Source organism: Mustela nivalis (assembly GCF_964662115.1).
Source record: "Mustela nivalis genome assembly, chromosome: 4".
Taxonomy (NCBI): domain Eukaryota; kingdom Metazoa; phylum Chordata; class Mammalia; order Carnivora; family Mustelidae; genus Mustela; species Mustela nivalis.
Window position 1 is genome coordinate 101,354,618 of NC_139023.1, and position 24,457 is coordinate 101,379,074.

A 24,457-nucleotide genomic window follows, 5' to 3' on the forward strand; every position below is an offset into this window, starting at 1 on the left:
AGTGTACACAATTAAGAGTATTATATATATTATAATTAATATATGATTAATATGTATATTAAGAGTATATGTATAAGAGTATATATAAACTTATTATACATAATAAATTATGTAGGAAAAAAGCCCTATAACCCAACTTATTTTTATCTTCTCTACTATCCTTGTGTAGTAAAGAACAATAGACTGGCAGTTAGAAGTCCTGGAGTCTGGGGCACCTGGGTGGCTCAGTGGGTTAAAGCCTCTGCCTTCGGCTCAGGTCATGGTCCCAGGGTCCTGGGGTCGAGCCCCATATCGGGCTCCCTGCTCATCCAGGAGCAGTGCTTCCCCCTTTCACTGTCTGCCTGCCTACTTGTGATCTCTGTCTGTCAAAAAAATAAATAAAATCTTTAAAAAAAAAAAAGAAGAAGAAGAAGTAGTTCTGGAGTCTAGTGCCTGCTTTAAAAGTTATATACCTGTGATTTTGGCATAGTGACTCACTTGAGCCTCAGGTGACTGATTAGTAAATTAGAAAAAATAAATGATGTCCATCTTGACTAGCCACAGGACTCTTGCGAGCCTTAAATAAGTTGAAATTTATGAAAATGCTTTATAAAAAAATGGTGATGATGCAGTGTGAGCACGTGTTAGGGAAAGAAGATTTGGATTCTCAGGAAGTTATAAGTCTCAAACCAAAAAAATTATCATAATAGTTAAAAATAAATAAGTAAACTTGCATTATCATTGAGGGAATCCACCATTAATAACCTGTCAAAGAATGTCAGATGATTTGGATATAGGTAAAATTTTCTGATTATCAGAGAACAGGGAATACATATCCTAGAAACTTAAGTTTGACTTCAGACCCTAGCAAGGAGTCTAGATGGTATTGATTCAATAGCACCATGTTCCATACTACTTTATTTTGTCTATCTTTTCATATATATGAACCAAGTGTTTACATTTCTTTGTATCTGCCACAGTACATAGCACAGTTGTTTTCCTATATAAGAAGGCAGTAATACTGATTGCTTTATTTTAGAACAGTCTTTTGCTTAAAAGTCTTTTGCAAAAAGTCTTTTGCTTAAAGATTACTGGTTTACAAAAATATCAGAATGTAATTTTTTTTCTATTTAAAATATCCTAAAGAGTTGCTCTGTGAATCACTCTGTTATCTTAATAGATTTATAATTTTCATCTCTGGATTATTATTCCATAAAGGCAGTTATGAATGTGAAGGTGGGTTTTGTTCTTAGGAGGTGTAAGTATTTCTCCACAATTCAAAAAATAAAAGATGGGGAGTACCGCTAAAGAAGGAGAGCTGTTTAGTACTGCTTTTGCTTTTACTATATATTTTTTTGTTGTTCATGTGAAATCCTTTCCCATTCCACTGAATTTCCTGTTCTACTGAATTTACCCTAATTTAGCATAAAGCATCATTGTTTCATCATTGAAGGAGATAATGGTCTTTTGAAAATGAGTGGCACAATAGGACAGTTAAGTCTTACAGAGCATTTTCTTGCTTTTCAAATATTTTCTTTTGTAACAATCTTTGTTATATGATATGTAGCTAAAAGGATGATAATAAGTCAGACATAGACAAAATAAAGGATGGAGAATTTGTAAAGTAAAAGAAACAGAACTAATGTAAGGAAATTTGACATTTTTTTTTTTACTCAAAGTAGGTGTCATGGGACTGAGGAATGTTGATTCTGCAAGCCAGCAGGAGGGTAAATACTTTAGCCTTTTTAGGTTATGCTTCACCTTTATTGAGTCTATCCCAACCTGTAAAACATGTACAATTCCCAGTACTTAGGGTTCCCTTCTCCTTACCTTCCACTCCGGCACTCCGTATTCCAGAGTGTGTGAATCTTTTGTTAGATGGCTTCATGAGACCTCAGCCCTTTGGGTTCTTAAAATACATTTTTTATTACAAAAGTTTCTGGACTGTTATTAAGAATGATCATTGTAATTCCTATACTGATGTCTGATACATCCTCTGCCAGGTGTATTAGGTCCATTAGCTAATCTTCACAACTATCATAAAGCTTTAAAGAGATCGCTAAAAAAAAGAAAAATAAAATAAAAAAAGAAAAAAATCTAACTGATAAAATAAAATAAATTAAAAAAAATAAAGAGATCGCTAAGTCTAAAGTATCAAGAAAATATGTGAGAGTCTCTATCCCTGCCAAACAACACCACCACCAAAAACCTGTTAGTTTTTAAGCATTCTTTCGTGAGTGGGTAGATATTTATTTCCCAAATGCAGAGAGTTATTATGAGGCATGACTAATGGTCAAAGTGTATTTTACAGAGGTAACTTAAATGTAAACATACTTCTGACTTGAGACAAACAGAAAATACTCAATATGCTCATTAGAAGGTTGATTAAGAAAGTCAACTAAAAGGATTGATTCCCTTTTAGGGGCGCCTGGGTGGCTCAGTGGGTTAAAGCCTCTGCCTTCAGCTCAGGTCATGATCCTAGGGTCCTGGGATCGAGCCCCGCATCAGGCTCTCTGCTTCCTCCTCTCTCTCTGCCTGCCTCTCTGCCTACTTGTGATCTCTGTCTGTCAAATAAATAAAATCTTTTTTTAAAAAAATTTAAAAAAGCATTCCCTTTTATAATAACAATTATATTACATACAAATGATAATGAAAATAACAATTTCATTGTTACTATTATTAATATGGAGGAGAGACAATATGCAATATGTAAATAAATATACTTTTGACAAAAAGATTCATCCAGAGTTTATAAGAAATATTTCCTTTTTTTAGTCTTTTACATTTGTGTACATTTACAACTATTTAGACCATAATTTTCTACTTTTTAAAATCAAGGCAGTGAGCTTCTGACCTTTGTTTTTCCTATTGATATTTGTAATTTTGATATTACCAAACCATTTGGAAAGATGTCCTGAAATGCTAAATATCACTATTCTTTCTTGATGTAGCTAGGGGGCAGTATTTACTCAGCTGACTCTTAGTCGACTACCACTAGGCCAAACAGAGCAAAATAATTTAATGTTCTGGAGGAAATAGCTAGAGCATGTATTTTTTTTTTTTCCCAATTGGGTTTCAGTTTCCATCTTTAAATCAGGAAAAGCAAATAATATCTCTAACCTAATAAAACTAATTTTATGTATTTTTAGTATTTGAAATGAAATATTTCATTATTTAATTGTTTTTTAAAATAAAATCTGAACTAGCCTAGTATTCAAAATTATGTTATACTGCTGTCTTTCTCATGTATTAGACTGTATTATGAAGATGTACCAATACCCTAAGAAATTACTTAAGATCAAGATGTCAGTTAAAATTTTAGAAGGAAGAAATAAAGAAAGAATAAATAACAGGTACTACCATTTCACAGAATATATTACCTATTTATTTACCTGGATTTAGTTGGTAAGAGGTGACGTGCTGGTGAGCACTTAGGAGTTGTTATATATTAAAGAAATATTTTCAACTTGAATTTTTACTTTTCAAATATTATTAGAATATGCTTCATTTCACTTGTTTCTAATAACTCTTTATAATTGTTGTCAAAGTATAAGTATATAATTCAGAATTTTAAGTTTAGTGTTGTTTAAATACTTTCCACTATTTAATATGAAGGAGATATATCTATATATATATCTATATAGATATATATATATCTATATAGATATATATATATCTTACCCAAAGAAGATTTGCTAAGTCTCTTATTATTTCATATTTATTGAAAACTTCTCAAGAAAGTATATAATCTCATATTTAGATCTTTTAATCTACCCCTTTCAGTTATCCTCATTATATATTTTATTCTTTCTTTCAACAAATATTTCAGTGCCATTTTCCTAGGCTGTAGGCATGTCAATGGGAAAAAAAATCTCTGTCCTCATTAAATTCATATTCTAGTGGGGGATAGACAATAAAAAAGATAAATATACTATCTGATATGTTGGGTAGTGGTAAGTACTATAGAGGAAAAAAAAACTAAAGCAGGGATATGAATGTGAAGTGCTCAGATGAAGAAGAAAGTGAATTTTTAAATAACAGAGACAAGGGAGTTGGGGGGGAGGGGTGAAATAAGGGCTGGGGGTTAAGGAGTGCACTTGTGATGAACACCCAGTGATGTATGGACGTCCTGAATCACTGTATTGTACACCAGAAACTAATATAAAACTGTAAACTGGAATTTAAAACTCGAGGAAGAGAGGGAGAAGAGAAAAAGGAGGTGGGGACAGAAAGAAGGAAGGGAGGGAGGAAGGAAGAACAGAAAAGGAGAAGAGAAGGGATGAGAAGGGAAGAGAGAAAGAAAGGAGAAAGGAAGGAAGTCAGGGAAAGCCTCATGAGAAAAGTGACTTTTACATAAATGCCTTAAGGAACTGAGTGAAAGAGCGATCAGCAGAAGCAACAGCAAGTGCTAAAGCCCTGAGGTATAAAGCATGTCAGGGATGTCGGAGAAACAGCCAGGAGACCAATGTGACAGGAGCTCGATGAATAAGATGAGAGTCAAAGAGGACCAGGTTTTACATCCAACAAGATTACATAGTTAAGACTTTTCCTTTTACAGTGGTGGAAAGCCACTGGATACTGTTGACCAGAGGAATGCCATGTTCTGATTTAGACGTTTTAACAATATCATTCTGGCTGTTATGATAAAAAGAAACCCAAGGAGGAACAAAGATGGAATTGTAAAGGTTAGTCATGCGCTATTGTAATAATCTAGGCAAGAGTAGCTTGAATCAGGAAATGCATGGTAGGGGTGGTAAGCAATTTTTACATTCTGGATAAATTTTGAAGGTAGAGCCAGCAGGACTGCTCATGATAGATGTACAGTGTAGGAGAAAGAGAAGTCAAGAATGATTCCAGAATTTTTTACCTGGGCAATTAGAACAGAGTTGCTCTTCACTGAGATTTGGAAACTATGCTTGGAGGCACAGATTTTTGAAGTAGTCTGAGGAGTTCAGTTTGGGACATGTTATATGCATATCTGTTAGACACACAAATGGAAATGCCAAGCTGGCATTTAGACATGTGGGTTTGAAATTCAGGGTAGAGGTCTGGGATGGAGCTATAAAAATGGGAGAGTCCTCACACTATATAATCATTTGGAGAAAAATAGAAAAGAGGAAAAGTCCAAGGACTGAAAATAGGGCATGCTAATATTTAAGTCACAGGGATGAGGAAGATCCAGCAAAGGAGATAGAGCAACAGTCAAAGAGGTTAAGAAGAAAAGGAGATGAATGTGGTATCTTGGAAGTCAAATGGGAGAGGCAGGTTGAGAAAGGAAAAGTAGTTAACTGGCAGACCCTGATGATTGGTAAAAAGGAATGGAGAATGAGAATCGGCTGTAGACTTAGCAATGTGGAAATCTTTTATGACAAAGATAAGAACAGTTTATATTCTGGTAGTGAGGTGGAGATAAGAACCTAAATGAAATGAATTGAGAGAATATGTAATGAACATCTATTGCCCTTAATGAACAGTACACTCCTTACAGGCTGGGGCTATGTTTTATTCACTGCTGTTTCCTGTCTGTCAGACAGAGAGTGAGTTCTCCCGTACTCTGTCTTCTATTAGCTATGACTCTGTTGTGTTTTCTAACTGGTTTCCTTAGGATTGATACAGAGGTCCTCAAACAGACAGTTTTGCCTCCCAGAGGATTTTTGGCAATTTCTGAAGACATTTTTGATGAAACTGGGCGAATATTACTGGCGTCTAGTGGGTGGAGGCTGGATTGCCGCAATAATCTGAAAATGCAAAGGACATTCCCAACCAAAAGTTATCTAACCTAAAATGTGAATAGTGGTGAAGTTAAGAAATTCTGGTTTATATTATAATTCTTTAACTTCCTGCAGTTTGCTTTCAAGTAATATTATATCCCTTCACAGATAGTATGTACTTCCATTTTCCCCTCCCAGTGTTTATGTTATAGTTGTCCTAAATTTTATTTCTACATATGTTATAAACCCCACAATAAATTACCATTTTTGCTTTAAAGAGTCAACTATTTTAAAGATTTCTTTTAAATAAAATCTTACATTCAACCACAGACATATTTACAATTCCTATGTCTGTTCATTTTGTGTAGATCTAGATTTCCCTCTGGTATCATTTCCCTTCTGCCTGGAAGACTTCTTTGGCATTTCTGGCAGTAATGAACTTTTTCAGTTTGTGTGTGTGTGGAAGAGTCCTTATTTTACCTTTTGTCTTTGAAAGATATTTTTGCTGAGCATACAATTCTACATAGACAGATTTTTTTAATGCTTTAAATTGTTTATACTTTAAAAATGTTACTACACTGTCATTTGTTGGGCACTGACAAGAAAATATTTTTTGAGAAGAACCTTCTCATTGATACTCTTTTTTTTTAATTTATATTTTTTTAATTTTTTTATTTTTTATAAACATATATTTTTATCTCCAGGGGTACAGGTCTGTGAATGACCAGGTTTACACACTTCACAGCACTCACCAAAGCACATACCCTCCCCAATGTCCATAATCCCACCCCCTTCTCCCAAACCCCCTCCCCCCAGCAACCCTCAGTTTGTTTTGTGAGATTAAGAGTCACTTATGGTTTGTCTCCCTCCCAATTCCATCTTGTTTCATTTATTCTTCTCCTACCCACTTAAGCCCTCATGTTGCATCACCACTTCCTCATATCAGTGAGATCATATGATAGTTGTCTTTATCTGCTTGATTTATTTCGCTAAGCATGATACGCTCTAGTTCCATCCATGTTGTCGCAATGGCAAGATTTCATTTCTTTTGATGGCTGCATAGTATTCCATTGTGTATATATACCACATCTTTGTGATCCATTCATCTGTTGATGGACATCTAGGTTCTTTCCATAGTTTGGCTATTGTGGATATTGCTGCTATAAACATTTGGTGCACGTGCCCCTTTGGATCACTACGTTTGTATCTTTAGGGTAAATGTCTCATTGATACTCTTACATAATGTGCGTGTGTGTTTGTGTGTGTTTTCTCTAGCTATGGTGTAAGATTTTTCTCTTTACCACTGATTTTGAGAAATTTGAATATGATGTGCCTTGATGTGGTTTTCTTCATGGTTCTTTTTGGGGGGATCTTGAGATTATTGGATCTATTAGTTAATAGTATTCATCAAATTTGAAAATGTTCAGCTATTGTTTCTTGAAAAAATTTTTTCTGTTCCCTCGTCTTTTCTCTCTATCTTTTCATATCTCATTACATATGTATTTAGCTGATTAAAGTGGCTCATTGATGCTTAGGGTGTGTTTTTCTTTTTCTTTCTTTTTTTTTTTTTTTGGTTCTATTTTTCCTGACTTGGTTTCATTTTGGGTACTTCCTATTTTGAGGTTTTCAAGTTGACTAATTTTTTCATCTGCAGTGTCTGATCTGCTCTTAATCCCATCCAGTATGTATATTTTTATCTCAAACATCGTACTTTTCATCTCTGGAAGTTTGCTTTTTTTTTTTTTTTTTAATCTGCCATGTCTCTACTTAACATAAACATCCTTAACTTTTGAACATACGAAATACCGTTATAAAAAGTATCTTAACATCATTGCCTGGTATTATGAACATTTATATCAGTTCTGTGTGCGTTTTGATTGAATTATTCTTCTCCTCATTATGGATCACTTTTTTCTGCTACTTTTTACTATCAGTATTTATTTTTTAATAGGTTCCAGTCATTGTGAATTTTACCTTGTTGAATATTGGATATTTATATGTTCTTATAAATATTCTTGAGCTTTATTTTGGGATGTAGCTAACTAACATTTAAACAATTTGATCCTTTCAAAGCTTGCTTTTACAGTTTATTAAATAAGACCACAACAGCATAATTTGGGAGCATAATTTTGCTAATATTACTAAGGCAATATTCTCTTTTGAGTACTCTACCAAATTACTTTTTTATTACAGGTTTTTTGTTTGTTTAGTACTTTGTTTCTTTATTCTGACTGGTGGTAAGAGGAACTTTTCCTGGCTTTGTGTGAGCCTGGCAAGTTTTCCCTCTGATCTTTTGAAGTGATTCCTTCCCTACTTTGTGTAGATTCCTCATACAATGATACCCTCTTCCCTATGTGGGAAAACAGATTATTAGCATGTTGCTGAAGTAATTCACTTAAGATCCCTAATGGCAAATAATTGGTTTTGATCAGGGGGGTAGAGGTATTGTAATTTAATTTATGTCATGTCCTTTAAAGAAAGAAAAGATAAACAATAATGATGAAGCTAATATATAAGTGAGTTGTATTTTGTTTTCTACAATCCATACTCTTTACAGTGAAGTCACTTACCTTAGTACTCTTCAGTTTTTCCTTTTATAATGTCACTTGAAAGAACTCTCTCTGTGTCAATGTATATAAATGATCTTGTGGAGAGCAATGAGTTTTACTCCACATACAGTACTTGGATTTTGATATAGTGTATAATTATACCTAGTATTTTTGACCAGCATTTTAATAGCATAAATATTCAGTCATGTGCTATGCAAAGATGTATGCAACTCTACTGATAAATTCATAATTGATAGGTGCTCAAGGAATATTTATTTAAACCCTATAGGTAGTACAGAAATCTTTGTCTAATGACAGGCAGCATTCATACAGAAAGTAAAATAAAATTAGAGTTTTTTCATATTTCTCTATAAATTATTACTGATTTTTGATACTATACTGACAAAAGGGATTTTACTCTATTTTTAGAAATTAGGAGTGATTTCTCACTTTCAAAATGTCAAGAAATTGAAAGTATGTGTATGTGTGTGTGTGTATTTATTTTCATCCTAGGCAGTAAACAGGAAAATAAATTTGTCACTCAGCTATAGACCCAAATTATTGACCCAAATTATTTTATTTCTAGATCTTATTACTTTTAGTTTGTTATGAAACTTCGTATTAATTTAGAGAGTGGTTATAGAAAGCATGTACTTCATAGCACCTTTTTATAAGACATTATGTACATTTTTCAAATACCATCTTATCAATTCTCAAAAATACTAAGGGTAACTCCACACTGATAAGGACCATTAAAATCCTAGAAATGTTTTTGTACAATCTGAAAGTATACCCTTGGAATTGGCTTGCTAGTATTGTTTTGGGTTAGACATTGTCTTGAGTATTTTCTTTGATGAAATGAAGACATTCTGTGGGATAATCCTTGGCAGAAGTGTTGTCTGCAGCATTTGTAAGAGATAATACTATTTAAGAGAGTATTTGTGGTAATAATTATAATGATCAACATTCACTCTTATTTTAATCAGTGGGGTAGGCCAAAGCATTGAATATTTTTTACCATTCAGCCTATTGATAATCATTGTAATTATATTTTATTTCTTTTTTGTCCATCCCTGGCACCCCTGTCCTCTTCCACCCATAGCTCTATGCTATCCCTTGGTTTCTCACCATGTTTACTCGTAAGTATCATTTTCCCTTTTCTTTCAATATCATATTGGTAAAAGGACAGTTCCATTTTTTTCCTGGTATATTATAGCTACAGTTTTATTAAAAGATATATTTATATAAGCATCCTTATGTAATTCTAATGTACAGTGGGTAGGGAGAAATGTGAATTGTTTTGAGGGTAACAAAAAGAATATTGCAAAGGATGAGTGTTGCATAGTGATATATAGGATGTCTATCTTACATGTCATGACATCCATACAATCTCTGTCCTCTGTTGAAAAAGAAATTAACAATAGCAATAGTATTTATATAGAGTTTTGGGGAAGGCAACTTTTACAAACCAAATGAGACTCAATTTTTAGAGATCCTCTAGTAACTAATATTTTTGCTATTTCTAAACCTAGAATTCCTCTAGAAATTAAGCAGATTATGTGGATGTGTAATAGTTTAATCAATTGCAGGTATTAATATGGAGGACATTCTGCTTAAATGTGTTCAAATGATATATGGAATACTATAGTTAGAGTAGATCTGTATGCATTAACCTGAAAAGATATCTGCACTATCGTTAAATGTAAAAAAACACAAAGTTGCAAAAAATGAGATAAACTTTTTATGGTAATTTAATAAAGCAGTTATTTGGAATGCATAATAAAAATGTAATAACACTCAATCTACAATAATACTAAATTTCATCTAGGTAAGTAAACTTGTGAAAATAGTATAACAAGAAAATTCTAGGAAGAAATATAATGAATGGAACAACTATACCAGGATCAATGGTGGAGGTTAGAAAATGTCATCTATTTGACCAATCTGATTATCAATTTTTAAAGATGCCTTAGGAAACAATAAATATTGTATAAAAAGAATTCTATAAACATTTTATGAAACCAAACCAAAAATAGCATTTATAAACATTTTATAAAAACAGTTTGGTACTATGTGTTCTTAAACAGTTTTGACCATAAGGCATTTGTCATATGTCTAGTAAAACAGCTTATTATTGTTTTAATTTCTGTTATTTTGGTTTTTTATTGTAATTGATAAATTTATATTTTGTTGTATTACAGATGTATTTCCACTGCACAAGATTTTCCACCTCTGGGATACCCTACTCCTTGGGAATTCCTCTTTCCCATTCTGTATTGGAGTAGCAATTCTCCAGCAGCTACGGGACCGGCTTTTGGCTAATGGCTTTAATGAGTGCATTCTTCTCTTCTCTGATTTACCAGGTACAGAAATAAATAAATAGAATCACTCAATGAAATGTAATTATAAGATAGTGAGACAGTCTTATAATAATTTGCAAAAATAATCATCCAAGCTTTCAAAATCTCTTCTTGAGCCCTGACTTCCTTCTCTGGATTCTGTCATCATATACAGCCACAACTGCTGTTCCAATATTGTAGGTGCACACACCCGGGTCATACTAGATGGTTGTGTTTACTTTTAAGTCAGTAATACCACCAAAAGGGTAAATGATCTGGGGGCAGTAACGTATTTGCCTTCAATCTTAGGGCAGGCCTGTTTATCTTCAGCTGCTAGAGAGTCAATATGGGCTACTTGGTTAGGTGTTTGAGAATCTGTATTTTCACAAAGATGTAATCCACATGGAACTTTGCTCTCTCCTATCCATAGCTGCTTACTAACCATTTGACAGTTTGAGGAAAGGAAACACAGTGCCCTTGGGAGAGCACATAACACTCCTGGGAAATTCCATGCCACATAGTGATATAAGGTTAAGCTATATATTATATTCACAAGCAAAGAGTGTGTAAACCTAGGTGTTAAATGCTAAGTATGGAAATAGGGAATTCAACTATGGCCTAAGCTTTGCTGCTGTGGTTGCAAAGATGAATATAATGTGATTACCTAGGATATAACAATCTGTGAAACTAAAAACTAAACTATATTTTTGTAGAAATGGAAACATTTTTCAGGTAGAAAAGTCTACATTTTTCAAACATCATCTCATTGGCTCCAACCCTTCTGCTGCATTTATTGTTGTTCATACTTTTAGGCAGGCACAAGTGACTGCTGGTAATAAATACACTTAGAGTTATCCAAGAGATGAATTTGCCTTAAATACAAAGAACAAAAGAAAGGAGAGCATGTGTTGTAATCAGCACCGGGTATTATATAAGACTGGTGAATCACTGACCTCTCCTTGAAACTAATAATACACTGTATGTGAATTAGTTGAATTTAAATTTTTAAAAAATGAGAAAAAAAATCCTCAAAAAAAAAAAAAAGAAAAGAAAAAGGTACCTTAAAATTATGCATTTACTAAGCACTCTCGAGAGGAATAAGAAAACTGCTACCTACCTGATTTTTATCGTTAGTGGATGATCTATATTTGGTACTTCCCTGTCTGTTGTTAGAAAATTTTCATCCTTTTGAGTAAATAATAACAAAAATGCTTATATTTATTTAAAACTTCTCCTTCCTTCTTTCCCCCAAATTCAAAGTATCACCATCATCTAACTTACCAAACTTAAATAATTTTTTTATAAGAGCAAATAGTAGTTTAGTTCTTATATGTGCTTCTGGGAGATTCCTTTTGAAAATCAAGTTAAATTTTTTCTTTTGGCATTGAATAGCAAAAAAGAAGCTGGTTTCACAAACTAGGAACACTGTCTGTACCCTGTAGATGTTTTCCTCTCATTCCCAACTTAAACAGAGGCCAAAGTAAACAGAGGATGATTGATTAGTATTAAAAGACTTTTTCTGGTCAGTTGTAAAAAAATATATATATATATAGGAAATGCTGATTATGCATTTTGAAATCAAGCAAACTTAATACCTTTCCAATTTCATACATAAAAGTACTGTTAAATACTGGTGAAAGAATCTGTTGTCAGATTGTATAGGCATATTAACAATAACTCTGCTTGTCCATTAAAGTAAAATCATTATTTCTGGAATCAGAAAGAAAGAAAACATTTGTTAGAACTGACTCATTGAAAAGGAGAATTCTGCCTACTTCGGAAATAGGATGCCTTCTACTGATGTGAATCGGCTTGACCCTTTGTGCCATTATTCTGGCTCATCATTTACTTGGTCACTGTATATAATTCCTGCTGGGGAAGAAAGATAGTATAATAAAAATATGACTTAAAAAAGCCCAGAAGGGATCTAAATATAGACCTTGCCCTAAAGTGTACCTGTGTTTTGTTTTTAATCAAAGAATATTTACTTGGGATGTCTTTCCTAAATAGATCTGAAGAGATCTCTTTTTCCATCACGCTGAGCTTTTCCTAACTGTACTTGGTACTTGGAGGAACTGGAAGTGATCCTGGGAAGTTCTAAGAAGTGATTCCAGATTAATACACATACAAACACACTGAATGTGTATTTTCTAAGCAAAATATTATGTGACATAAGCTTGGAACATATTTAAAAGAAACAATCTTTTTAAGTCTACAGAAAAAGGATAGATAGGCCAACTCTGTATTTCACTTTAATTCTTGAAACAGACTGTAGATAAAGACAGGATAGAATCAAACATTGATTTGAACTCATTAATACATTGTACTTTACTGAAATCCTCATTCATCTGCATTTAAAAGCATAAGCAAAGGGCAAATTTAACTAAATTATTTGCTGACGCAGATGGCTTCAGAATATCAATTGAGAGTAACATGATGGAAACACTGCTCAGTTGGTAACCTTGGGAACAAAATAGGGTTGCAGTTTTTTTAAGTTTTTACTAGTTTTTTTGTTTGTTTTTTAAGATTTTATTTATTTATATGCCTGTGAGATAGAGCGAGCACACAAGCAAGGGGAGCAGGGGAGTGGCAGGCAGAGGGAGAAGCAGGCTCCCGGCTGAGCGGGGAGGCCAATGCTGTACTCCATCCCAGGACCCTAGGATGGCGACCTGAGCCGAAGCAGACGCTTAACCAACTGAGACACGCAGACATCCCTAGTGGTTTCTTTCTACAAAGAGACACTCAGTGGCTCTAGTTGTAAAAAACATGGAATGTGGAACCAAATCCCCTGGGTTTCAGGTGTGTGACTCTGCCAATTACAGCTGTGTGATCTTAGGGTCATGACCTAACCTCCTTGTTTCCTTAACTCTATTACATGAAAATTATAATAGTACCTGTCTCATAGAGTTGTTGTGTTAAATAAATATATCTAAATAACTTAGAGCACAGAGCACTGGCACAGAGCAAATAAGATGTGATTATTTTTATTAACACTGTTGTCATCATTAACATTGCTTTTTCTCACTTTTCCATTATATCATGACAGGCTTTCCTATTGGTGCTATAAATGCAGCAATCACCCCCATTTGGCTCTTTCTATAAATTATTAAAGTAGATATCAATCATATAGGTTTCCTTGTTAGCGAAAGCAATTGAGGAATTACTTTAGAAGTCAAGTAAGCTTTCTGTGTTAAGTACATATTATGACTAAGAAGAATATTTCCTTTCATTGCTGAGAGACAGTGTAGTATAGTAGATAGCAGAGGCTTTGCGGTCAAGACAGAGTAAGTCCTAGCTCCACCACACACTGCCCGTGTGAACTGGAAAGCTTTCAGTGCAGTACTCCTGCTGGAACAAACTGTCTTAGTTAACATAGATGTAAGCTCACATCCCAGTTCTGGCATATTAATTTCTGCTTTAGTGTTATGACAAGCACTAAAGATAATATACATAATGCACCTGACACAAAATCTGGTACTGAGTATTCAGTATGGGTAACTATTCCTTTAAAGTATATGTAGCATTTAATATTTGAAAAATACATAAAGAACATGTAACATTCAATCTCTCTAAGTTCCCTCTCCTTTCTCCTTCCTTTCCATCACTTTATACTAACTCTTTAATTCTTGAAGATAGAGCATAGCAGAAAGATATTGTTTTTGCCAAAAATTTCTCCCAAATTCTATTCCCTTGTAATAGTTATATAGTGGGATGTTACCTTTTGAGGAAGTACAAATGATGCTAGAAAATGTTGCTAAAAGTTCTTGACATGTGTTGCTATGTGTGTCATTTTAGTACTAGTTGAGATAAATATGAAAGCAGTACATTTGCCATTTCTCATACAATCTAAAAATAGTGGCCAGGTATTTTTAGAAGAAGTACTGAGATTTTCATGGTACCATCCAGTACTAGATATTGGCCACTGGTGTTATGAGGACAGCTTCCAAAGTCACCACCTTTTTTAAGCTCAATTACAGGATGATGTCTGTCGGACTTCCTTCTGCCCTGTCTAATATCATTCTGCTATAGTGTCCATGTGAATTAAACTAATATATGTGAAAGGACAAAACAAGGACAAATCATCCAGAAATATTATGTAGATAAATAATGGTGTCAGTAAAGCTAAACCCCAGTAAATGTAGACTTGTGAAAAATACCATGTTTAAAACAAAAAGTCAAGGCAAGAGTGACTTACTTTTGGAAAACATTCAGTAATACTGATCACTGAGACTTAGCAACTTTGCTTTAATGTTTCTGAGCTGTGAAATCACCTAAAGTGGATGAACTGGTAGTTGGGAAATTTTGACCACTTCCTTGAGAACTTAGGATAAGTTAAGTCATTCATTCAACATGTATCTAAAAAAACAATTATATGACAGATTCAGTTTTATGCACTGAGGCCATAAACATAAGGATAAGACAATACCAGCCCCACAGGCAGATGAGGAAAAAGCACTGGAAGCTTAGAACATACCATAAGGATGACACAGAGGTATGCAACTGTATGACCATCTAAACTCTAAGTAGGGTACTAATTGAGTGACTAGAGGATAGAATGAGAGATAAAGATATTGGAGTGAATGGACTGGGGTGATCTCAGTGATCAATGATGAAAATGTAGTCCTGAGTATGAGGACCTTATATGATATGCTGAGGAATTTTGGCTTTATTCCATATGCAATTCAAAAGTTTTAAACAGATCTGTGAATCACCAGGTTTACACCCCCTTCTCCCAAACCCCCTCCCCCCAGCAACCCTCAGTTTGTTTTGTGAGATTAAGAGTCACTTATGGTTTGTCTCCCTCCCAATCCCATCTTGTTTCATTTATTCTTCTCCTACCCACTTAAGCCTCCATGTTGCATCACCACTTCCTCATATCAGGGAGATCATATGATAGTTGTCTTTCTCTGCTTGACTTATTTCGCTAAGCATGATACGCTCTAGTTCCATCCATGTTGTCGCAAATGGCAAGATTTCATTTCTTTTGATGGCTGCATAGTATTCCATTGTGTATATATACCACATCTTCTTGATCCATTCATCTGTGGATGGACATCTAGGTTCTTTCCATAGTTTGGCTATTGTGGACCCCTGGGGATAAAAATATATGTTTATAAAAAATAAAAAGTTTAAAAAAAAAAAAAGTTTTAAACAGAAAAATGACATGATTAGATTTATATTTTAGAAAAACTATTCTGGGTGCAATGTGAAAAATGGATTGGACACTTCTAAAATGCTATGATTCCAAAGAATTGAAAAAGAACAACTGGCCAGCAATAAGTTCAAGAATATGGTAAAAGTGTACCAATTGATATTTACAACAAGAAATTATATGGCAAAGCCCCCGGGGAATTTTCCCATGCTATCTCTCCTTAGCAATGACAAAATCTTAATAAATTGGTCTCTAACTGCACATTTCTTGTGTTTTGGAATCCTCTTATCTAGTAATAACATTCTATCTGTGTGTTACTTGGACTACAGATGATACTCATTACAATGTTAAAATGTGAGATGAGTTACTCAAAATTATTGAGTCTTGAATCTGTGCTTCTTTACCCAGTAAAATATACTTCCTCTCAGTATATTAAATGGTGGTAACAGTTCCATGAGCCTGAGGATGTCAGGATGTTCTTATGATTTACCTTGTAGAGAATGCTTCATAATAAGCGTATTTTATTCCATTCACCCTTTTTTTTTTTGTTAGTAAGATAAGCAACTTCATAGTTGTTTGTTCAGCAAATATTTTCATGTCTTAGAACATCAATACATAGAATAATTCTCACCTTCTTATAAATATTTGTGTCAAAAATATCTGTGGTTGAGATAGATAAATAAGTTGCAGATCACCCTTATGGTTTTGGATGTTAAGAAAATTATTCAAATGTTCTAAAATGTTTAATTGATAATAAATAATGCTGTGTAATTGAACAAATGGAATATAAGTCCATATTTAGCCTCTCCATTCTAGTCCAACTGAAAATTTTACGCAAAAAAAACTTTGCAAATATAGACAATACAAAGACCTTGTGCTTCTTCTTTTTGTTTCTCTCAATTTTTAAACATTTTTAATTGAGAAAAGATTTATAGACAGTTAAATGTATAGACCTCAATTACACAATTCAGTACATCTGACAGTAATAAATATCTATGTAAACAACACCATAATCAAGATGTAGAATATTTGAATTAGCCCAGAAAATTTCTTCATGTCACTCCCCTGTCAATCTCTACTCCCCCCTTACCAACTGCTGTGCTATTAATGTGTATGAGTTTTATCTGTTCTTGGCCTTTCTGTTTTCTCAACCGTGTCTTTTGATAAGTTGACACTTTTGATTTTAATAAAGTTTATCAGTTTTTTCTTTTATGGATATTGTCAGAGGATGGACTGAGCTCAAGTCGGCTGATAGCCACTTGTTGTAGTAGTCAATTAAGACAACAAGCCAAAATTAAACTAACAGTCAAGTCTATAATTTCTTAGTGCAATAGAATATGAAAGAGGCTAAACAGAAGAAAGAACCAACTCTTCCATGTTTTATTTTTCCACATGGAATAGTGGAGGGTCAGGTGGGTCAGCACAAACATGGAAGTCTAACTACCAAGGAAGCCTGGAGTAAAAGTTCCTTCAGTCTAATGGAACTGGAAGCCCAGGAAGGGCAAAGTGGAAACAGACTGGAATAGAAAAGTAGTTAGAATGAATGAATGAATAAATAAATAAATAGGAAAAAAGCACTTAGTACTCAACTAGAGTTCAGGAAATATCTTCATGTTCATCTTCCTCTAAAATGAAGTCTTGAAAGGTATCTGAAGAAAGCCTCTGCTAAAGGCAACTGATAAAAGACCTCTGTTGTGGGGTCTGGATAATAAATGTGGATATGTATAACAGTGTGGTCAGCCAGGGAGATCTGAGTCCTTGACAGCAACTGCCTTCAGAGATTACAGTGCATTGGCTATTTACAAAGTCTGGTATGAAGAGAACTGCCTTCTCCCATGCAGCCTCCACGTAAAGCATTTGTAATTGCCTATGGTTGAGCCTGAAAATCATTTTTGGATTTTTATCCTGGAGCCAGAATCCTCAGATAGTGTGCCTTCCCTAGGAAATGTTTGCCTACTTTAAAAATCATTAAAGTATTCTCCTAAGTTTTCTTCCAGAAGCTTATTTTAGTTTTCATTTCTTGGTCTATGATCGAGATGAATTCATTATGTGGTATGATTTTGATATGGAGGTTCATTTATTGTCCCATATATTTATTCAGTTATTTCAGTTCCTTTTGTTAAAAAGGCTTTCCTTCCCCCATTAAATTACTTGGTGTTTTTGTTTTTTGTTTTTGTTTTTTTTATGTTCAGTTAACCAACATATAATACATCATTAGTTTTTGATATAGTGTTCAACAATTCATTAAATCTGTGACAAAGCTGGTGGTATTTTGACTACCATCGATAGATCAGATAGATGTAACTGCAGCTTTATCAATATTAAATCGTTCAATCCATGAACATGGTGTATCTCCATTTATGTAGGTCTTCTTTAATTTCTCTCAGCAATGCTTATAGTTTTCAGTGTCATATTTTGCTTATTTTTTATTAAATGTATTCCTAGGTATTTTATGCTTTTCACTCTATTGTACATCAAATTTTGAAATTTATTATCCAATTATATATCAATATTATATAGAAATTCAATTGAGTTTTGATCCATGATATCCTTCAAAGCTGCTAAACTCATTTACTCGTTCAAATAGTTTTGCATATTCCTTAGGGTTTTTTTTTCCTAAATGTAAAAATCCATATTGTCTGAGAAAAAAGACAGCTGTATGTCTTTCTTTCCCATTTTTATGCCTTTCTTTTATTTTTCTTGCTTCGTTGCACTGACTAGGACCTTCAGTTCACAATGAATAGAACTGATGAAAACACATCCTTGTCTTGGTTCACTCTTGGAAAGAAAAAAACTTTTTTTGATGTTTTACCATTAAGCTTTATGTTAGCTGTAGATTTTTTTTAATAAATGCCCTTTATCAGATTAAGGAAGTTCCCTTATTTTCCTAGTCTGTTGAGAGTTTTTATGACTAGTGGGTTTTGAATTTTTGTCACTTTTTTTTTCTTTCTAAAGATTTTATTTATTTATTTAACAGAGATCACAAGTAGGCAGAGAGGCAGAGAGAGAGAGGAGGAAACAGGCTCCCTGCTGAGGAGAGAGCCTGATGTGGGGCTCAATCCCAGGACCCTGGAATCATGACCTGAGCCGAAGGCAGAGGTGTTAACCCACTGAGCCACCCAGGTGCCCTTGTCACATGTTTTTTTCAGCATTTATTATGTTAATCATATGGTGTTCTCCCTTATTTTGTTAATCTGAAGAATTACACTAATTAGTAGTCCATTCTGTTAAACCAACCTCAAATTCCCAGGTATGACAGAGTAAGAACAATATATTTGGTTTCTTCCCCTACTTCCTGAAATGAGTTCCTAAAACACTTTAATTACCTGGATGACAGGGATTCTAGGAGCATCTTTTATTCTAATATTTGGTATTTGATTTTGGTTCCTGACTCAAAGGTCCTAAGTCCCTTGTAATTTCCAAGTGATAGGAACAGTGTTTGTTTTAATGAGATAAATCTTCGTGGGCTCCTAGAGAACTTCAGGATAAGAGCTGGTAATCAGAAAGACGAAGCCATGGTTGGAAACTTGGCCTATCCACTTAGGACAGGAGAGGAGCTGCTAATTGAGTTAGTAGTAACTCATGCCTATATTATGAATGCTTTATAGAAGTATGTAAAGAGTTCAGAGAAGATTCTTGATTGGTGAACATATCCACTTGCTGGAAGGTTCACCTCACTTCACAGGTATAGAAGCTCCCACACTCAGGATCCTTCTAGACATTGCCCTACTCTTCTTCTGGCTGTTCATTTATATCCTTTATAATAAACTGGTAAATTTAAGTAAAGTGTTTCCCAGAGTTCTGTGAACTGTTATAGCAAAATAAACTGAGAAATGGATTATGAGACCCACAGTTTATAGTCAGTAGGTCAGAAGTATAAGTGACAACCTGGGACTTGTGACTGGCATCTGAAATGGAGGCAGTCTTATGAGACTAAGCCCTTAATTTATCTGATCTGTGCAAATTCTGGCTAGTTACTGTTCAGAATTGAATTAAATTGTAGTACATCTAGCTGGTATCCAGAGAGTTGGAGAATTGGTTGTGGGTTTAAGAGATAATCCCTCACATTTGATGTATCAAAAATATTGTGAATAAAGATAAACTTCTAAAAACTGGATCTTTTAAAACTGAATCAGGGAGAAGTAGAATACCTGAACAAACTAGTTACTAGTAACAAAATTGAATTACTAATGCAGAAACTACCAAGAGAGGCACCTGGGTGGCTCAGTCAGTTAAGTGTCTGATGCTTGATTTTGGCTCAGGTATTGACCTGAGGTCATGAGATCAAGCCCCATGTCAGGCTCTTCATTAAGTATACAGCCTGCTTAAGATTCTCTCTCTCTCAAAACAAAAAATAAAACAAGAAAGAACTATCAACAACAGAAGTCCAGGACCATGTAAATTCACAAGTGAATTCTACCAAACATTTAAAGAAGAGTTTAATACCTATTCTCCTCAAACTATCCAAAAAAATTAGAAAAGGAAGGAAAGCTTCCAAATACATTCTACAAGTCCAGCATTACCCTGGTGTCAAAAGTAGACAAAGGCACCAAGAAAGAAAGAGAGAGAGAGAGAAGAAAATAACAGAATAATAGCCCTGATGAACATGAATTCAAAAATCGTCAACAAAATATTAACAAACTGCATTCAGCAATATACTAAAAGGATCATTCACTATGATAAAATGGGATTTATGTCAGGGATGCAAAGATGGTTTTGTATTCACAAATCATTCAACATGTTACATTAGCAAAATGAAGGATAAAAATCTGATCATCTCAATACATGCAGAAACAGCATTTGACAAAATTCAACATCCATTCATGATAAAAACTTTCAACAGAGTAGTTTTAGAGGGAACATACCTCAACATAATAAAGGCCATTTATGAAAAGCCTACAGCTAATACCATATTCAATGATTAAAAACAACACTTTTCCTTTGACATCAAGAAAAAGACAAGGATGTCCACTCTTACCACTTCCATTCAGCATAGTATTAGAAGTCCTAGAAACAGCAATGAGACAAGAAAACAACTATAAGAGACATCTATATTGGTAAGGAAGAAGTTAAACAGTCAGTATTTGCAGACAACATGATATTATACTCAGAAAATCTTAAAGACTACACCAAAAAACTATTAGAATTATTAAGTGAATTCAGTAAAGTCGCAGGACACAAAATAAATACACAGAACTCCATTGTACTTCTGTACACTACTAAGGAAGGAGCAGAAAGATAGATTAAGAAAACAATCCAATTTACAGTTGCACCAAAGAGAATAAAATACCTAGGAATAAACTTAACCAAGAAGGTGAAAGAACTGTACTCTGATGTATATTGATTAAGGAAATTGAAGATGATACAAAGGGAAAGATATTTCCTGCTCATGGATTGGAAGGATTAATATTGTTAAAATTAGTTAAAAATACCCAAGGCACTCTACAGATTTAATGCAATCCCTATCAAAATACCAGCAACATTTTTCACAGAGCTAGACAAATAATCCTGAAATGTATATGCAACCACAAAAGACTTCAAATAGCCAAAACAATCTTTTTTTTTTTAAAGATTTTATGTATTTATTTGACAGAGAGAGAGAGATCACAAGTAGGCAGAGAGAGAGGAAGGGAAGCAGGCTCCCCGCCTAGCAGAGAGCCCGATGTGGGGCTCGATCCCAGGACCCCGGGATCATGACCTGAGCCGAAGGCAGAGGCTTTAACCCACTGAGCCACCCAGGTGCCCCTAGCCAAAACAATCTTAAGAGAGAACAAAGCCAGAGTTATAACAGTCCCAGATTTCAAGATATGCTGCTATAAAGCTGTAAAAATCAAAACAGCATTGTACTGGCACAGAAATAGACATATAGATCAATGTAACAGAATAGAGAGCCCAGAAAAAAAAAAACCATGCTTATATGGCCAGTTAATCTACACAAAAGGGGCAAGAGTATACAGTGGGGGAAAGGCAGGCTTTTCAATCAGTGGTGCTGGGAAAACTGGACAGCTACATGCAAAAGAATAAAACTGGGCCACTTTGTTACATCATACACAAAAACAAACTCCAAATGGATTAAAGACCTAAATATAAGACCTGAAACCATAAAACACCTAGAAGAAAACATAGGCAATAATTTCTTTGACATAGGCCATAAGAACATTTTTTAGATAATCTCTCCTCAGGCAAGGAAAACAAAAGCAAAAACTATTGGGACTACACCAAAATATAAAGCTTTTGCATGGCAAAGCAAACCATCAACAAAACTGAAATGCAACCTACTGAATGGGAGAAAGTATTTGTAAATGATATATCCAATAAGGGGTTGATATCCAAAGTATATAAAGAATGTTTATACAAAGCAGCATCAAATAATAATAATAATAATAATCTGATTAACAAATGGCCGAAGACCTGAATTGACATTTCTTCAAAGAAGACATACAAATGGCAAATAAGTGCATGAAAAGATGCTCAACATCACTAATCATCAGGGAAGTGCAAATCAATTCCTATTGAAATTGAAACCACAATGAGATTATCACCTTACACTGTCAGAATGTCTGCAATCAAAAAGACAGGAAATTAATAAGTGTTGGCAAGGATATAGAGAAAAAGGATCCCTCATGCACTGCTGCTAGGAATGTAAACTGGTACAGCCAATGTGGAAAACAGTAGTAAAATAAATGAATAGTGAATAGAAAAACAGTTTACACCTAGGGTATGCCCTTGTGTATTAGTTTCCTATTGCTCCTATAAAAGACTATCACAAACAAGACAGATTTATGATTTATACATTGGAGGTCAGAAGTTAAAAATCAGTCTGGACAAAAGTCAAGGTGTTGGGAGGGCTTGTTCCTTTTGGAGGTTTACATCTATATTTATAATAAGCTTCTCAATAAATTGTTGTTATTCTGATTTTAAGTAGTTACTTTTTAACCATATTAAAAGAAGCTAACATAAATTTTTTGTATTTTACCACCATATTTTTCCATTATCAGTGCTCTTCAGTCCTTTTTATAGATTTGTACTTCTTTATTTTGTTTTTTAGTGGATTGACTGTGCTGTGCCCCAATACAGGTTTTTGGGGGGGGTTTGGGGGGTTTTTTTTGGGGGGGGGTTGCCAATATAGTTCTTTTTATTTATTCTGCTTTTAAGAACTTTCAGTAAATTTCCACTTCAAATAATGAGTTTTTCTGTTCTAATATTTCAGGCTTTTTTATTGTTTGCATTTCTCTGTCCATTCACTTTAGAGTATTTTCTTTTAAGTCATTGAATATATTTATAGTAATTCCTTTAAATCTTATCTAACAATTCTAATTCTGGATCATCTTATAGGTCTATTTACTTGAACTTCTGTTTCTCTTGATTATAGGTCACAATTTTCTGCTTTGCATATGTGGTTATTTATTATACAGTGGATATTGATGAAGATACATTGAAAAGAGTCTGGATTTTATTATCTTCCTTTAAAGAGTGTTGAGTTTTGTTTTGCTAGACAGTTAAATAACTGGTGGGTCCTTTTGCCTATATTAATTATTTTTATTTATTAAGGCAGGTCTTTTTACCTTTTATTTAGTCCAAGAATGTGACATGTCAAGGTCCTTAACTGAATGAATACTCAAGGTGTTCAATGGAAACTCTCACCCTGACTGGGCCACTTCTCCAAAACTTTCAGAAATTACTCATCTTTATGATGCCTCAGAACTTAATACCATACTTTGTACATAGTAAGAATTCAGTTTTAGTTCGGTTCAACTAAACAAACAGCAGGGTGGTCTTTATGGGCACAATGGCCCAGAGAAACATTATTTAAACCAAAACCTCTTTGTACATTCTTAATTCTCCTATAGTAAGCTTAATTTATGAAGCAAAATTGTGAATAGAAAATTTGGACAATGTAAATAATCCGATAATGGCAGTGAATCATTTAGGGTTTACAAAGTTTTAAAAATGTTTTATCTTGTATATATATCACAGGTATGTTAAGTAGATTTTCTTATTATCTCCATTTTGCTCTTGAAACAAGTAAGGCATGGTGATGTTATGCAATGCTCATTATCATATAAATTAGTAACTGGCATTTGGAGTCCAAATCTAGTACTTCTTACTATTACAGGGGAATATGTTACCTGTTTACAATGTAGGTTTCCATATCAGCAATTTCAAATGGTCCAATCTAAAGTCTTCAGAAGTTTACTTCTAACTTTAGGAAGCTTATTTTTAACTACAGTAATGACAGTACCTGGTGTTAGATTAAAAACCTGTTGTTAGATAAACTATTGGCAGTTCCTTTTTTTTTTTTTCCTACATCTTAGTCCTTTCTCAGAGAATAGCAAATAAAAACTCAACTTCATAAAATTTTTAACTCATTTTAAATATGAAACATTATCTCTACAATTTATCTGCTCTTATTTAAGCAAGCCATGTTTTACAGTAGTGGTTTGGATATAAAATATTATTTATTTCCTATCCTTAGCAGTTTTCCTGGCTACTTAATTTTCTAGCTGCCTCACAGAGACAATTGTGAGCATTTATCTCAAACACAGGTTGGGATGAAATAATAACCATACTGTTGTTAACTACAGATGAGGATTTCAGAGTGGAGAGAGAAATGGTTTAAATTGCCCAATATGTTAAATATCCTGTGTGAATCAATATATTCCGAAATAGCTTCAATGGCTCCTCTTGCAGGATTAGGAAAAAATTACTAATACTTTAACTCTTACA

General features: G+C 33.9%; 1 protein-coding gene and 1 long non-coding RNA gene across 3 annotated transcripts in view; one reads left to right on the forward strand and one right to left on the reverse strand.

Annotated features, from left to right (window-relative positions):
• The window catches only part of TBCK (TBC1 domain containing kinase), a 206,151-nt gene that overhangs the window by 111,103 nt on the left and 70,591 nt on the right, over positions 1-24,457 (forward strand). For both annotated transcript variants that reach the window (XM_082729169.1, XM_082729170.1), the window contains exons 21-22: positions 9,342-9,378; positions 10,441-10,602. In XM_082729169.1, coding sequence (XP_082585295.1) covers positions 9,342-9,378; positions 10,441-10,602 — 199 coding nt within the window. The remainder of the gene's footprint in view (positions 1-9,341; positions 9,379-10,440; positions 10,603-24,457) is intronic.
• The window catches only part of LOC309863940, a 193,968-nt gene that overhangs the window by 90,115 nt on the left and 79,396 nt on the right, over positions 1-24,457 (reverse strand). The window lies entirely within an intron of this gene.